Source organism: Diabrotica virgifera, chromosome 4 (genome assembly GCF_917563875.1).
Source record: "Diabrotica virgifera virgifera chromosome 4, PGI_DIABVI_V3a".
Lineage (NCBI taxonomy): Eukaryota > Metazoa > Arthropoda > Insecta > Coleoptera > Chrysomelidae > Diabrotica > Diabrotica virgifera.
Window position 1 is genome coordinate 65,884,459 of NC_065446.1, and position 18,134 is coordinate 65,902,592.

At 35.6% G+C, this 18,134-nt stretch overlaps 1 protein-coding gene across 3 annotated transcripts in view; it reads right to left on the minus strand.

Moving 5' to 3' along the window:
- The window catches only part of LOC114334384 (progestin and adipoQ receptor family member 3-like), a 119,738-nt gene that overhangs the window by 14,320 nt on the left and 87,284 nt on the right, over positions 1-18,134 (minus strand). For all 3 annotated transcript variants that reach the window (XM_050648224.1, XM_028284420.2, XM_028284419.2), the window contains one exon: positions 2,945-3,101. In XM_050648224.1, the coding sequence (XP_050504181.1) occupies positions 2,945-3,101 (157 nt within the window). The remainder of the gene's footprint in view (positions 1-2,944; positions 3,102-18,134) is intronic.

The window sequence follows — 18,134 nt, forward strand, 5'->3', positions numbered from 1 at the left end:
AACAGCCGAATCTGAGTTTGTAGCTGCATCACAAGCAACAAAAGAACTGGTGTGGCTTCAATACTTTTATTTATTTTTTTTGTGGTGGACATTTGTTATATTTTTTTATTTAAAAGGTTTGTTTATGGTTTGAGCAACTTAACAAAAAGGTGGGAGTATTGGAATATGTTTTTGTAATGTTCATATAAACCACCCTTTAGGTTGTTATTTAAAATGTTTATAAAAAAAATAAGTAGGTTGTTGTTGATAAAAAAAATGAAGTAGTTGTTGAATAAATAAAAAGCAGTTTTTATGAAAAGTCAAATCTCTAGTTCTTTCTTAAATTAAATATATAAAATCTAATAGACTTTCTCACACATGCTCGCTATACCACTGCTGGGAAGACAGATCTGGAATAAAACTTTCAACCATGTTATCTGGCTTGACATACTCTGCTACGACGCCATGGCCGCCAATAACCATATTACTCCATACTTCTGAGAGAACTTCACCAGTCTTCTGAAAGTTCTTTTTTTCAAGGCCATGACCTTTTGTTCTTTCTTGTTCATCCAAATTGGTTCCATAAGAATCATGCGAAAGTGTAAGTCCAGATAATTCCCGGCCGAAAGGCGCCATTCTTCTCTTAACGCGATTGAACGCGCTTATACCTTATACCAGGTGCATTTGTAAAGATAAATACTTATTGCTCTAGACTCTGGATCATGCTTGACAAAATTGTGTAGGGCATGGGCAATACTTTTGAAGTATTGATACATGAGCTGAAATATTGAGTTTGTTAATAGAATAGTATAATATTTTGATCACCCTGTACAAAATTTTGTAACAATAAACACATGTTTGAATATGTCAAATACTCTATTGTTAAGATCCAAGAAGAAATGTGCCTCCGATTCTTACATAGATTCAGTGCCAAAACAACGGAATAACTCCCACCACTTTACCAATTTATCAGATAGTAGGTATATGTTAAGACTAAAAGCCCATATCGAAGACGGCAGGGCAGAGTCCTGACCAGTATTCCTAAGTGGAAACATCTGGTGGTGCATTCAAAACAAAAGAATTCGTAAGAGTCCTTTCTTATCTTAAGGCACTTAAAATAATTACCAAGTAAAGCATCCCGTGTCGCTACAGAAATTTGGGTGGAACCAAAGAAAATTAATGTGTTGATGGTTTATATAATATTAGAATGAGAAACAATTTTTTTATCAGTCACACCAATGCCACTTTCGCTTTTTGTGTGCATTTGACGAAAAAATAAATACATGTAACGCCACTTTTCAGTTGAGTTTCGGGCATTTTCCTTAAAAAATAAATTCACGTGATATTATTACTAGACCCCCCTCCCCTTTGTGATGTTTCGTGATTTTTTATGGAACCCTTTTTTATCCCCCCTTTCGGGCCTCACGTGATTAATGGACAGCCCCTTTTGTAGAACCCTCGATACACAGAGGCGTTGCAGAACACATAGAGAAAATTAAACAGATTGCGGACGAGTGACATGCCCTATACAAAGCTCGAACAGTCGAACACCACGAAGGCGACTAAATCCAGGAAAAGCTTCCTTGGAATAGTGCGGAATGAACCGCCTGAGTATTTTTCTCTTCCACAAGCTCAATGGACTGGTCAATATCTAGACTTTAAAATATGGAAAACTATGAATAGGATAAGAACGGTGGTCGCTCCAGTAAAATCAAACATGGTAAAATGGAGGAAAATAGACCAAGATGATGTGAACTGTGACTGTGAAGAAACGCAGAATATGGAACATCTTCTTATATGCAGAAACTCTCATCATCGGTGTACCCTCGAAGATTTGTGGCTCGTCAACAAAGACGGAACCGACGTACTGGGCCGAAATTTTATGAATGACATATGACATGTCCGGACACGATACAGTAAAAGCGTTGGTTGAAATAATTAATATGGGTCCCAATTAGGCATTCCAATGAAACGTCAAACATGGCCGGTTGTGGGCAAAATCTAACCTTACATCGACATTAATTTGTAAAGAAAATCCTGTTTGGTTGTTTTTTATGTTAATTGTGTAGGGAAATCTGCGAAATTGTGATAACAAATTAAATATGAAGTGGTTTATCGCCTACAGAACTGGATTATCCCATATTAGTTACCAGTTTGTGTCAATAACTACTATGGGATAATTCAGTTCTGTAGGCGATAAACTAGTTTATATTTATTTGCTATCACAATTTCGGTGCACAATTAACAATAAAAAACAAAACCAAACAGGATATTATTTACAAAAACTGATGTAAACCCTATATTATTAAATTTTTGCCCACTGCCGGCCATATTATATCACGTGATTTGGAATGGTCAATTCGCTGTGAGCCGATGAGTAGAGGGGATTTGACAGTTTTCGCCAGCGCTGTTAGTGGCAGTTTCGTGCATTGAATTTGAACAATTTTATCAGAAAAGTACAAGTTTCAAACCGCGAGAGAGCGCTACCGACGAAACTCACAGCCAATAAATACAGAGAGAGGGAACAGCTAAATTTCACATAAACTTCTTCTTTTTCTCAATGGCCTCTTGCGTGAGCAGTCATTCAGTCGCACGAATTTATATATTAAATATTAAAATTATAATAATGAATAAAATAAAAAACATAATTACTTTTACTACTAATTCTGTGTATTCGTTCAGTAATCAGGTTACAATAATATTTCAGTTCATAATTTGAGTTTTTCTAGATAAATATCTATTTCTCTCGTTTTGTATATTTCACTTACACCAATTTTATCAGAACAGTACAAGTTTCAAACCGAGAGAGAGCGCTACCGTCGAAACTCACAGCCAATACATCAATCAACGGTAAAAGTAATAAAGTAAGTCGTTGTTTTGCTTATCTTCCTGAATCTTTATAGTATCTTTGGTACTTGCATACACTAGAGAAAACCAAAATACCAAGTATTTAAAAAGTACTTACCATAAAACATCCTAGAAATAAAGAAACTATAATTTTGTCCGATAGAGTTGCTTGCACGTGTAAAATCATAAAATCGTACACTGTTAATGCCACAAAAAGGAATAACCCAAATATATGAGACCAAATATTTATCGTTTCATTGGTCCACCAAAATACACTAAAAAAGAAAAGAAAGAATTAAAATAATGTCTGCAAAAATATGCAGGGGAATTACCAGGGGTTATATGAATACCCCGCTTTCTCTCATCAATCCTGACCCCCCGGAGGGAGTGTAGTGGTCGACGTGATGTCGTGTATTGTCCGTCTCCAAAGATCTCTGTCTCTGGCCATTTCTCTTAACTCATGCATAGGTCTTTTGCATATTCCCGTAATTTGATCGATCCATCTTGTTGGGGATCTTCCTCGTGATCTTCGGCCTTCCACCTTTCCTTGTATAATGAGTCTTTCCATGTTTTCTGTATTTGCTCTCATAACGTGTCCAAAGTATTTTAATTGTTGGAGATGGACTTTACTGGAGAGTCGTTGGCTAACTTGTAGCTCTCTTAAAATTGAATTATTTGTTCTATGGTCGGTCCAAGGAATTCGTAGCAGTCGTCTCCAACAGAACATTTCAGTGGCGTCTATTTCTCTTCTTTCCGAATTTCTCAGGGTCCAAGATTCACATCCGTAGGTCAGTATTGGAAATATTAAGCAGTTGATCAACCTCATCTTTAACGCTCTTGAAATTTGACAGTCCTTCCATATTGTGGTCATTTTTGCTGTGGCGACTTTTGCTAGATCACATCTACGTTTTATTTCTTCTTGTAGTGACCCCGTGTTTGTGATTAATGATCCCAGATATAAGTATGAGCTCACAACCTCAAACCGATCAATTGTGGTTATGTGTGGATGATTGTCTATCCACTATCATGATCTTTGTCTTTGATATGTTTAATTGCAGACCAAATATTTGACTTTCGTTTTCAACCAGTCGTATAAGATCAATCAGCTCTGCTTGACTATTTACAAGGAGGGCTGTGTCATCTGCGAAACGTAGGTTGTTTATTTTATGACCATTTATTGAGATCCCTTTTTCCCATCCTTCAAGTGCTCTTCTCATAATATGCTCTCCATATATATTGAATAATTGTGGAGATATAATATCCCTGTCTGACATCTCATTCTAGATGAAATTCGTTTGAAAGTGTGTCAAGCACTTTAACTGATCCAGTAGTGTGTTCGTATTGTTCAGTTATAAGCGAAATAAGGTGTTGGGGTACGCCTACCTCTTTCAGTATTCGCCATAAGTGTCTCCACTTGACCCTGTCGAACGCCTTACGATAATCTATAAAGCATATGCACAGTGGAATATTGAATTCCGTAGATTTTTCGATTATCTGTCTTATATTCAACAGGTATTCTCGAGTACATCTACCTTTGGTAAATCCAGTTTGCTCTTGTGGAATTTCTCTTTGAAGGAATGTTTTTAGTCTCTCATTGATTATATGTAGCATTATTTTACTGGCATGTGATATAAGAGAAATAGTTCTATAATTGTCGCATTTATGGAAGCTGCCTTTTTTTATGAATTGTTGTTATTGTAGATTTTGTCCAGTCTTCAGGCCATTGTTTAGAATGCCATATTTGGTTACAGAGTAGATGAAGTAATTTTACGCCAGTTTCTTCTGTGGCTTTTAGCATTTCTGCTCTTATCATATCTGGACCTGGTGCTTTATTATATTTGAGCTTAATGATCGCGAGTCTTACTTCATTTTCAAGTATATCAAGTTCTTCTTCTACCTCTTTTGTTCGGTCAGGTGTAGCAGATCTTCGTTTCTGATGATTTTAAGCCATAAAATACAAACAATTTTTCGTAGGAATTTGTTAAAAAAGATCTACAGTTTGCCTGTAAGGGTTTTTGTTATTTTCCAGGTTTCACATTCATAGAGTAGCACAGACATAACATTTGACTAGAATATTTAGATCTTTGTCTTTGTCGTATATTGGCCAGACCTTCAAGCAGGGTTGAGCATGCTGAATTCTTGTTCAGCTTTTTCTTATCTTAATACGAATATAGTCTTCTGTATTCTGTATCTCCGCTTTCTGTTAAGACACTTCCAAGATACGTAAAATTTTCCACATTTGTAATCTGCATGTTGTTAACAGTAAATATGATGTTGTTTCTTGAATTTATTCTCATGGGTTTGGTTTTATTAATATTGATTTTCAAACCTATTTTATTAGCTTCAGCAGAAAGTGTTTCCAATTGATCAGCTATATCTTAGAGCCTTTGTCCTAATAGGCAGATATCATCTACGTGTTCTGGGTCGCTTAGAAGTGTGGTTAGCGTCCATTGTATACCTATTGTGTCGGAATCTAGTTTGGAGAGAACGTAGTCTACAGCTCTGTTAAAAAGAAACGGGGAGAAAGCATTCATCCCTGTCTGACTCCAGTAAGTATTTCCCAGTTTACTTTTGTGATAATGTTTTTATTAGAGATTTGAATCATATTTTCTTGGAATGCAAAATTCACGAAGAGAATTTTATACATTGTACCTATTCCTATATTGTATTATAATTATATTGTAAGTATAATATACCTATACATTATAGAACAACTATTAAATTGCAGTCTACATTAAGCACACGTGTATTTTCGTAATTAATATAATAGAGCATTTACTAAGTTTACATGAAATGGAAATAATTAACTTTCCAATTAGTCCAAGTAATGAAGCTTAAAATAGGACAAAACCTCGCAATTTTTACAGAATGGATCGATTTGCTTGAAAATTTGAGAATAAGTAGTAGATAGTCCAAGGATCAAAATCTATATGATGCCGAAAGGCGCTTTTACCATTTGGGTGGTTGTCACCCCACTTCGGGGGTGGAAATTGTTTATTATATTTTGACAATAAAAGTTGATAAAAACATTCATTCTAAGCAAAAAACGTTCTATACATTTTTTGATAAAATTAATTGATGGTTGAGCTGTTTTTCGATTCAGAGGAGTGCACGCTAGCGCTGTTGATAAAGCCTGAAATGGTGGAAACAGCTGTCCAGCGATTGTGCATCCCTCTGAATCGAAAACAAGCAAAACCATCTTTTACTTTTCTATCTTTACTCAGATTTGAGTACTAGGAAGTTTCTTTCTGTGCTTTTCCTAGACGAATGAAAACGGAATGTGATTGCAAGGAGTCCTTTTCGTTTTCTATATTCGTCGTCTGCGGTCTTATAAATTGTAAAAGTCGATTAAGGATATACCAGAAAGAACTTTCAACACGAAAAGTCTCAGATTTAAATAACTATTTACCATTTTAATTATATTAAAGTGGTGGATTCTGCATCTGAGACTCTTCAATTTGTTTAGAGATGTCGCTGGATTGCGTCCCAATGAAAAATCATTCAAATTCCCCTTAAATTGATGGTTGAGCTGTTTTTCGATTCAGAGGAGTGCACGCTAGCGCTGTTGATAAAGCCCGAAATGGTGGAAACAGCTGTCCAGCGATTGTGCATCCCTCTGAATCAAAAACAAGCAAAACCATATTTTACTTTTCTATCTTTACTCAGATTTGAGTACTAGGAAGTTTCTTTCTGTGCTTTTCCTAGACGAATGAAAACGGAATGTGATTGCAAGGAGTCCTTTTCGTTTTCTATATTCGTCGTCTGCGGTCTTATAAATTGTAAAAGTCGCACATTAAGGATATACCAGAAAGAACTTTCAACACGAAAAGTCTCAGATTTAAATAACTATTTACCATTTTAATTATATTAAAGTGGTGGATTCTGCATCTGAGACTCTTCAATTTGTTTAGAGATGTCGCTGGATTGCGTCCCAATGAAAAATCATTCAAATTCCCCTTAAATTGATGGTTGAGCTGTTTTTCGATTCAGAGGAGTGCACGCTAGCGCTGTTGATAAAGCCTGAAATGGTGGAAACAGCTGTCCAGCGATTGTGCATCCCTCTGAATCGAAAACAAGCAAAACCATCTTTTACTTTTCTATCTTTACTCAGATTTGAGTACTAGGAAGTTTCTTTCTGTGCTTTTCCTAGACGAATGAAAACGGAATGTGATTGCAAGGAGTCCTTTTCGTTTTCTATATTCGTCGTCTGCGGTCTTATAAATTGTAAAAGTCGCACATTAAGGATATACCAGAAAGAACTTTCAACACGAAAAGTCTCAGATTTAAATAACTATTTACCATTTTAATTATATTAAAGTGGTGGATTCTGCATCTGAGACTCTTCAATTTGTTTAGAGATGTCGCTGGATTGCGTCCCAATGAAAAATCATTCAAATTCCCCTTAAATTGATGGTTGAGCTGTTTTTCGATTCAGAGGAGTGCACGCTAGCGCTGTTGATAAAGCCTGAAATGGTGGAAACAGCTGTCCAGCGATTGTGCATCCCTCTGAATCGAAAACAAGCAAAACCATCTTTTACTTTTCTATCTTTACTCAGATTTGAGTACTAGGAAGTTTCTTTCTGTCCTTTTCCTAGACGAATGAAAACGGAATGTGATTGCAAGGAGTCCTTTTCGTTTTCTATATTCGTCGTCTGCGGTCTTATAAATTGTAAAAGTCGCACATTAAGGATGTACCAGAAAGAACTTTCAACACGAAAAGTCTCAGATTTAAATAACTATTTACCATTTTAATTTTATTAAATTGGTGGATTCTGCATCTGAGACTCTTCAATTTGATAAGATTAATAATTTCCGACTTGTTCGCTATCGAAAGTGTTAGTTTTAAATCGAAAAAATCAATGTTTTTAATCAGTTTTTTGCTAATAACTCAAAAAGTTTTCGTTTTATCGAAACAACTTTGCTTAACAAAAATGTACCTTTTCAAAAAATAAACAAAACCGTTTTTTTTTCATTTTCTTTAAGACCAATAGTAATCGAGCTATACTTTATTTTATGTTAGCTCTTCTTCGTCAAATGCTAAAAATTGTAGTTTCAAAGTCAAAAGACGGGAAAACTATGCATTTTTCGAGGATAACTTGTTCAAACTAATTTAAAAGTATTTACAAATATCTTTCACCAAAAATAAAAAAAAGTCTAGCTCAAAAATTAAGTGACGTATAATGAAAAGAATGTCAGTCTCTATTTTTTTCAATGAAAAGTGATCGGAAGCAACCCCCTAATCACCACCCTAATTAATATTAGTCATTGATCTTATTTGGTCTTCTTTATTTATGGGTCAAAACGGCAAACAGGTGTATGTTTTCAAAAAAACTTTTGATAGTGTGTAAAAAATATTTTATTATCAGCTAAGTACTTTCGACACATAACGTGTCATCATCAGAAGGACATATTTAAGATAAGATTTTTTAATATAAAAAATAAATAAAACTTACGTCCTCTTATAAAACCTTCATAGAAGAGCAATTGCTAAACAACACAATAAAAAACATGAATACTGGGCAAAAGCCACAGATATAGGGTATAATAACCCTTTAAAGTGAATAAAATCACATCTAAATTCTTTTATTAATTAGTAAGACAACATGGCTGAGTCAAACCATTTTGAGCCCACGTGAACAGCAGATCAGCTGAGGAAGACTGTCATTTATTAAAATGATAAAGAAGGAACTGCAATCTTATGCGACCTCTATGTTCATAAATATTAATTAAAAATTGAAAATGACTAAAAAGCCATGTATAGGTTAAATTTTAAGTTAAATTTTCAAAAAATTTTTTTCTATTATTACGATTGAAGTGAAATGTTAACGTGTATATTAAAAGTTATCAAAATTCTTCCAAAAAACAAAACTGTTATAGTTTCACCAAGTGTAGAAGAAGTTAGATGAAATCATAGAAGAAGTTAGATGAAATCTTCTACACTAGGTCAAACTATAACAGTTTTGTTTTTTGGAAGAATTTTGATAACTTTTAATATACACGTTAACATTTCACTTCAATAATAATAATAGAAATTTTTTTTGAAAATTTAACTTTAAAATTTAGTATCTTAACTTTAATTTCATTTAACTTATACATGGCTTTTTAGTCATTTTCAATTTTTAATTAATATTTATGAACATAGAGGTCGCATAAGATTGTAGTTCCTTCTTTATCATTTTAATAAATGACAGTCTTCCTCAGCTAATCTGCTGTTCACGTGGGCTCAAAATGGTTTGACTCAGCCATGTTGTCTTACTAATTAATAAAAGAATTTAGATGTGATTTTATTCACTTTAAAGGGTTATTATACCCTATATCTGTGGCTTTTGCCCAGTATTCATGTTTTTTATTGTGTTGTTTAGCAATTGCTCTTCTATGAAGGTTTTATAAGAGGACGTAAGTTTTTCACTTATTTTTTATATTAAAAAATCTTATCTTAAATATGTCCTTTTAGGAAGCTCTGATGATGACACGTTATGTGTCGAAAGTACTTAGCTGATAATAATAGTATATTACTTTATGAGGCGGAGAAGCATGACTTTTCTTGACGCGCCCGATATTACGCGCCGAACGAAGTGAGGCGCGTAATAGAGGGCAAGTCAAGAAAAGTCGCTTCTTTGCCGAATAAAGTATACTATTTTTTCTTCAAACGTAGCAATTTTCAACCATAAATAGTACAATTCATACGCTATTTTTACTCGAAATTAACTGTGACAACTATCAAAGTCGTCTAGATTTATTTATTTATTTATCGTATGGCATAGATACAACAAGAACACATAATTTTAAAAAAAAGTATATAAAACACTACATGAAGTATCACAAACGAACATCTAATGTATTAATATACTGTAAAACATTTTCGGTCGCATTCAGGAACTCATCGAAAACTCCAGGGTATCGCCTTCGGGGGCATTCCTCAATAATGTGGCGGATGGTCTGCCGTTGCGCACCACAATCACACTCAGGAGTAAGGGCCTTTCCCCATCTATGCAAGCTGTCAGCACATCTACCGGTCCCTGTCCTTATTCTGTTCAGCGCCGTCCATGTATTGCGGGGCAGTTCAAAGCCTGGCGGTTTCTGATCGATACAGGCCATTTGGTGTGATTCCTGTGGTGAGTCGCTCTCCCATTGTCTTCTCCAAGCGTTGGTGAGGTCGAAATGTTCCTGATGTAGGGAGGTGGCCCTTAACAATGGGGGATATCTGGAGCGCAGTCTTTTCATTTCGATATCAAGCTTATCATGGTGGATGGGTAGTTGATGGTTAGCCTCGATTTTTCGATATTCTCTGAGAAGAGAATGACTTCTTCTTAGTTTAGGCGGTGGAATGTGACTCAGAATGGGAAGCCAATAGTTCGGTGTTGGTCGAATTGTACCTGAGATCATTCGCATTGTCTGGTTTAATTGGGTGTCAATGATCTTCGTGTGTTTGCTATTGAGCCATACCGGCGAAGCATATTCAGCCGCCGAGTATACGAGTCCGAGAGCGGATGATCTGAGTACGGAGGCTGAGGACCCCCATGTGGTGCCACATAGCTTTTGGATTATATTATTTCGCGTCTTCAGTTTTTCTGCCGTTCTTTGTAGGTGTTCCTTAAAACTTAAGGTTCTGTCAAGAGTCACTCCAAGATATTTTGGTGTTGAGTTATGAGCGAGTAGTCTGTTTTCAAAGTGAACGGAGAGTTTTTTGTTGGCTTGGGCATTATTAAGATGGAAACAGCACACTTCAGTTTTCGTTGCATTGGGCCGTAGCCTCCATTTGCGAAAATATTCACCCATAACAGCAAGGTCATCCGTCAGTATTGTCTCTGTAACATTCATGTTATTATGTCTTGCTGCAATGGCCCAATCGTCAGCGTACCCAAATTTCTGCGAAGTTGTCCTAGGTAGGTCCGCGATGTATAAATTAAAGAGTAAGGGTGCCAAAACAGATCCCTGTGGCAGTCCATTGCTGAGCTTCATTTGGACACTTCTTAAGTTGCCCATTGTGACGTGAAAAGGTCTGTCGGTGAGCATGCTATCAATGAGTTTGGTTACCTTTTGGCACGGTATGGCACGGATCAGTTTGCAGATTAGTCCTTGTCTCCAGACGGTGTCGTATGCAGCTGATAGGTCAATGAAAGCAACGGATGTTTTTTGCTTTCTTTGAAAACCTGCTTCGATATGTGTTGTTAGGGATAGGATCTGATCTGTGCAGCTGCGGTTAGGTCTGAACCCTGCTTGCTCAATAGGTATCACCCCCAATATGGTGTTACTAATTCTGTTGTGGATTAAGCGTTCCAACAGTTTATAGACACAGCTCAGCAGTGCAATCGGTCGGTAGTTTTGGGGTTGATCATTTGCTTTTCCTGGTTTCAATATGGCTATAATGGAGGCCTTTTTAAGGAAATGGGGGATTTCTCCTGATTTTAATATATCTGTGTAGAAATCAGCCAGCCATTTCCTAGCATATTTGCCACAATGGAGTAAAAATTCTGGATGTATTTTATCGGAGCCGGGTGCCTTTCCAGATTTAATTTCTGATATTGCTGAGGTAATTTCTTCTGGAGTAAACTCGTCAGAGTATTCAGATGTAGGCGGGCATGCAGACTTTAATATTTTTAGGTCTTGTTTTACTTTGGTGGTGTGGTCACGATCTCTAGGTGCCCTTGAGTTTGCTACAATGTGGGAGGCCACTCTGTTGGGAACTATTGGTACTTTGTCTCTAGTTGAGTGTCTGCTACTACCAAGTTTTCTAAGTAAGGACCACGCTTTTCTGCTTGATTTACTAAAGTCTAGTTTTTCCACAGTTTCCATCCATTTTTGCCGTCTGGCTGCATCCAAACTGTGCAGCAGTTCGTCCGCAATTTCTCGGTCTTGGCTTTCGTTGTATTCTTGATACAATTTTTCGCATTTTTCATCCCATCCTGGGACATAATCTCTACGATATCCTCTGGGTATAGTTTTCTTCGCTGTAGATATAACTGCGCCAACAAACCTCATATAGTTTGTACGTGTTGGGGTTATCCATCCGAGACATTTGTCCAATCTCGCAGTAAAAGTCGCCCAGTCTGCTTTTTTAAAGTTCCACCTAGGTCGAGGGAAAGATGTTATTATTGGTATTTTGATGCCAACTTCTATTACAACTGGTCTATGTTGGTTATGTGGAAAATCTGGGAGCACTGTACGTGAAGCTGCCAGGGGTTGATTGTTTTCGTTTGTGGAGACAAAGGATAGGTCTGGGTTGTATTCTCGCCTCCAGGCTGCAGATCGAAAAGTTCCCCTATCTTTAGCGTCAAAGACTAAATACGTGCCAGCCCCTTCGCTCCAATTTATCAAAGCCTCGCCGTTTTGATCACTTTGTCTATACTTCCAGAGTTCGTGATGGCTGTTAAAATCTCCAACATACACTGAGGGGTGTGGGTGGGCGTGAATAACATGCGGAGGCCACAGGACTGCCGGTGGTTTATAAATATTGCTGACAGTAATTTCGCCAATTTGTATGGTAACCGTATGAATGTTATTTATGTCTGATGTAGAACATATGTGTGCATTTTCTATTTTGTTTCGTACATAGGTTGCTACTCCATAAGCTGGATGGTAAGTTGCACCCAGTAAATCGTAACCATGAATTCTTCCTCTAGCGAGAATTTGTTCCTCGTTTTCTACATGGGTTTCCTGAATTGCGACTACGTCGATATTATTTTCAATGAGTACCTTTTGAAGGTACTCACATTTACTTCTACTAATACCTTCTATATTTAAATGGCATATTCGGACGCTTGGTCCGAGTCGTTTTGTTGCTTGGTCCTGAGAAGGTCCCTTTAAGTTGTTGGTTGGAGGCATATCTTATTATTTTAATTATTTTAATGTGTTCCTTGCCAGGAGATCTAGAGATTCTAGATTGTCTGGCTGCCTATTGTGCTAGTTCATTTAGCATTACCCAGGGTGCACGTGTAGTATTCTACTACGGACGCGAACTAGCTTTACACCCCAGTCGTCTAGATGTTAGAAATTAAAATAATTAAGTCGTCGGTGGGATAAACCCTCATGATTCGCCAACATCGGGAATGATTGCTGAAAGTTGTGCTCGACCATCAGTATCATCAACAATTACCAATGCGTATCAAGAGTCGGGAACATTTTTGCACGGTTTCAATTTTGAAAATGCCTTATTAAATAATTGTACTTTTAATATTACTATAAATAAAAATGATGTTTAATTGTTGTTAATGACATTTGTATTGTTGCTTTGTGACATGTTTCATATTGTTGCCATGACAACATTTTTCCCTCCGCCGTAAAGAAATGGGAAAAAAAACTGCTGCCGGCGGAGACATCAAACTTTGACACGATCAAGTTAGATACGTAATGTCATCATTATTTGACGTTTGAAGAAAAAATATTTTTTACACACTATCAAAAGTTTTTTTGAAAACATACACATGTTTGCCGTTTTGACCTATTTAGAAGTGTGTACAAGTCTTGCAGTCTTTTCCAATTCTTTATTTATGTATTATTAACAGGTTCTAGAAGTTTGACCGGCTTATAATGATTAGTTTTAAAAAAATGGAGTTAAAATCAGAGATACGAAAAAATGTTTTAATATTAAATTGTAGCTTATTTAATTCTTAAAAACTTGGTTTGCAACAATTTTTTCTACGGCAAAAATTGAGTGAGCTATTGACAATTAAAACTTGTAATAACATGCAAAAACCACCTTTACCAACCCTTTCAAAGTCACCAATTTTTGCGACTGAGGATTTTAAAAGGATTTAATATCAATAGTCTTATAAACCTTATAAACACCTATAAAATTAATTTTTACTAAACTTTCTAAGATAAAAAATAAAAAAGTTACGGTTAAAAAATCAATATAGTTTTTTTGAAAAAAAAAAGGAGAAATCAAATTGGAATCATAATAATGTAAGTTAGCGGTGTTTTTAGTCATTGACCTTATTCAGTCTTCTTTATTTATGTATTAGTAATAGATTCTAGAAGTTTGACTGGCTTAGAATGATTAGTTTTTAAAAAACATTGGAGTTAAAAGCGAATAACGAATTTTTGTAGTTCGGTAAAAGATGCCATTTTCTTCAGAATAGAAAGATTACATCAGATATACTAAAAAATGTTTAAATAAAATTGTAGGTTATTTAATTCCCAAAAGCTTGGTGCTAAAAAAATTTTTTATGGTAAAAATTTAGTGAATAGTAAATGAGTATATATCGAAAAACATTGATTTTTTCGATATAAAACTAACACTTTCGATAGCGAATAAATCGAAAACTAATAATTTTATTAAAAAAATGTATAGAAGATTTTTTTGCTTAGAATAAATGATTTTATCAAGTTTTGCGGTCGAAATATAATAAAAAATTTCCACCCCGAGATGGGGTGGCAACCACCCTCATGGTAAAAGCGCCTTTCAGCATCATATATATTTTGATCCTTGGACTATTCACTACATACTCTTAAATTTTCAAGCAAATCGATCCATTCTGTAAAAATTGCGAGGTGAAAGCTTCGGTTCCTGGACTAAATTAAATATTTGAAAGAAATAAATATTGGTATTTAAATGAAACAGGTATAAATATAACAAAATTAATACATCACGGTAAAAAAAATAAAAATCTGTTTCTAACGAACCTGCTTCCAAGCCATTTTTCTCTTACGGTAAAATAGACTAAATAGATATATATTTATAAATACCCCCAAGTCTGACATATAGAACTGAAACATGGGCTTTTAACAACAACGTAATACATAGGTACACAAACTCCAATAACTCAGAGAGTTATGAAACGAAGCATGCTTAACATTAAGCTCAGCGATCACATATTCATTGAAGAAATAAGAAGACGTAGAGGCAGACCTCAGACTAGATGGACTGATGAAATCAAGTGATTGGCCAGTCACGAATCTATACAGAAAACAACGAACAAAAATGAGTAGATGAATGGAATAGCTGTTGATGAAGATGATAAATACCCACTAGGATTATGGTTATATACTCTAGGTTTAAAGAATTTTTAAAGCTGAAGAACAGAAAAGCTGCAGGTAAAGACGGAATACAAAACCAATTACTGAAATATTGTGGAGCAGCAATGACAGAATAATTAACAACATTAACTAACAAAATTATAAAACACAATAAAATACCGGAAGGATGGAGAACGAGCAAACTAATTCTATTATTTAAAAAAAGGAGATAAAAAGCAGCCAGAAAACTAGAGAGGGTACCACTTGTTAAATATGTACTACCCTAAAACTTACAACTAAAATTCTAACAAGAACTAATGAATCAGAGGTTAAGTTTAGTAGATGGAAAAAGGGTTACGTACAGGAAGATGGTGTACAGATCCAGTATTCGTCATATAGCAAATTACTAAGAAATCACTAGAGTAAAATACACCAGCATTTCTATGTCTGAGTGGCTTAAAGAAAGCATTTGACAGTGTAAGACTCAAAGATGTAATCCATCTTCGGTATAATAGATAAGTTTCCCTAGATATCACAAAAACAATAAAATGGAAGTCAGGATAGATGGACAACTTGCAGAACCTAGGCAGCGAAATAAGACAGGGAGACTCATTGAGCCCTATGCTCTCCAATTTAATCATGGATGAAATCATCAATGGATACAGGATGGAAAACATAGAAGAAAAAATACTCTTAGGCAGACGACGCAATATTGATAGCCCAAGATGAAGATAATCTGCAAAGATTAGTCCACAGATTTAACATAAGGGCAAAAGAATTCAGTATGACAATTTCACCTCAGAAAAATAAAACAACACTAATCAGTAAAGAATCAATCAGATGTAAAATAGAAACTGAAGGCATCAGTATTGAACAAGTAATGGAAATAAAATACCTTGGAATTATATTGTCCATCTACGGAGACCTGGACAAAGAAGTGAAAAATCAAGTAAAAAAAGAAAATAGATTAGCAGGATGCCTTATAAGGCGAAACCGACTTATTAACACTGAAATGAAGTCAAGAATTTATAAATCCAGTGTAAGACTAATAATGACTGACATATTTATGTATTAGAAACAAGACCCGATACAGCCACAACACAAAGACTACTAAAAAGGCAGAGATGAGAGTACTGAAAGGAAAGAGAATAGGAATACGCTGGCTGAGAGAATGAAAAATGAGTGAATACAGAAGAAAATTAACGTACAGTGTATAAACGAATGGGCACTAAATAGAAAAAAGAATGGAATGACCACATAGACAGAATGGAGGAGACACATGTGGTCAAAATAGTAAGAGATAAATCACCAATCGGTAGAAGAAGTATCGGCCGACCGAGCAAAAGATGGAATGACAACCATCCATGAAGGTATCAATCCGATGCGCCAAGGAACAAGCAGAATTGTTTATAAAGAGGAAGAAGAAGAAAGAAGTATTATATTTCATGATAACATAATAATAATAAAGAACACAAGACGGTGGAAGAACTATATGGTCAAATTCTAGACTGTATCCATGCAGCACAAGAGGCCATAGGGTATAAGGAAAATGTGCGAGACCAAGATCCGGGGTGGTGGCCACAAGAAATGAGTGGGTAGATACCAAAAAGAAAGCCTATCGAATCTGGCTACAAACAAAAAATCCAGAAGACTGGAGAACATACACTTACTGGAATAGGGGAAGTTAAGAAAACTGTGTCCAAAAGAAAGAACGACACATGGGACAAAAAATGTGAAGAAATGAACAGATATATGGGTGGAACTTGAGTATCTGAATCATGGAAGTTTATAGGAAATCTTAGAAAAAATCAAAAAGGAACAGGGAGATTAAACCCCATAAGTATGTCAGAAAGGAAGAATATTACAAATCCCTATTGACAGATGCAAGACCACATTGCGAAATAAATTACAGAGACTTAAGAACAGATCCAATAGACGAAAACGAAGTACAGCCAATCAGTGTGGATGAGATAAGACGATCCTTAACGGACATGAAAAACGGGAAAGCCTCTGGACCTGGAAACATCCCCATTGAGTTAATAAAATGTGGACCGTCAATACTAATAGAATTTTTAGCAGAGATCTTTAATAAATGTCTAATCAAACAAGATAATATTCCAGAAGATTGGAGTTTGGCGTGCATAAGCTCTATCCACAAAAAAATGAGACAAGAAGAAATGTAAAAATTACAGAGGTATAAGCGTTATTAGCTCGTTGGGGAGGTTATACGGTCGATTGATAAAAGAACGAATCGAAAATTAATATGAGGAAATAGAAGATCAAAGTGGATTCCGTGCTGGCAGATCTTGTGTTGATAATATATTTGTACTTTAGCAAATTATAGAGAAACGAACAGCCAGAAATTTACCGACTCATTTAGTGTTCGTTGACTTAGAGAAGACCTATGATACAGTACCCTTTAAAAAGATTATTTGAAGTATTGACGAAGGTAGGCCTAAGTAAGGCATACATGAACGCCATAGCGAACATGTACATAAATGCAAAAAGTGCCGTTAAAATGGAAAATAAAATTTCAGACTCGTTTCCTGTAATAAAAGGCTTAAGACACGGATGTTCTTTGTCCCCAACCCTATTTAAAATCTATATTCAGGAAGCATTAAACAACTGGAGGAGAAAATGCACAGGAATGGGAATAGAACTTGGAAACAAGTACCTAACAAATATTTTCTTCGCAGACGATCAAGTGATTATGGCAAATGATGAGGAAGACATGGATTATATGATTCGAAAGTTAACCGAAGAATACGAAAATTAAATTGGGGACTTAAAATCAATGTAAACAAAACAGAATACCTTAGAATAAAAGACGAAGAAAGAGACCCAGAACTCTCGATTAGAGATATAAAACAATGCGAAGAATTTAAATACTTAGGGACAGTCATAGTGAAGGGAGGAACATCGAAACGGGACATCCAGCAGAAAATACAACAGGGTCGAAATGTGGTACAAACACTAAACTCGTTACTTTGGTCTCCTAAAATTAGTTTACAAACCAAAATGACAATCTTCAAGTTGGTTGTAGAACCAATTTTGACGTACAGATCTGAATGTTGGCAAATGACAATGAATGAAAAGAAAAAACTGGAAGTAGTTGAAATGGACTATCTGAGAAGAGTGTGTCGGATATCTAGACTTGATCACATCCCAAATGAAGAAATAAGAGAAGGACAGGAAGAATCTACAATACCGTAGATACAATAGAATCCAAACAGATTTTATGGTACGGGCATGTAATGCGAATGGATGATGAACGATGGCCAAAACAGGTTTTAAACTATGTTCCATAGAATAAAAGAAGAAGAGAAAGACCAGCACTGGAATGGAGAGAA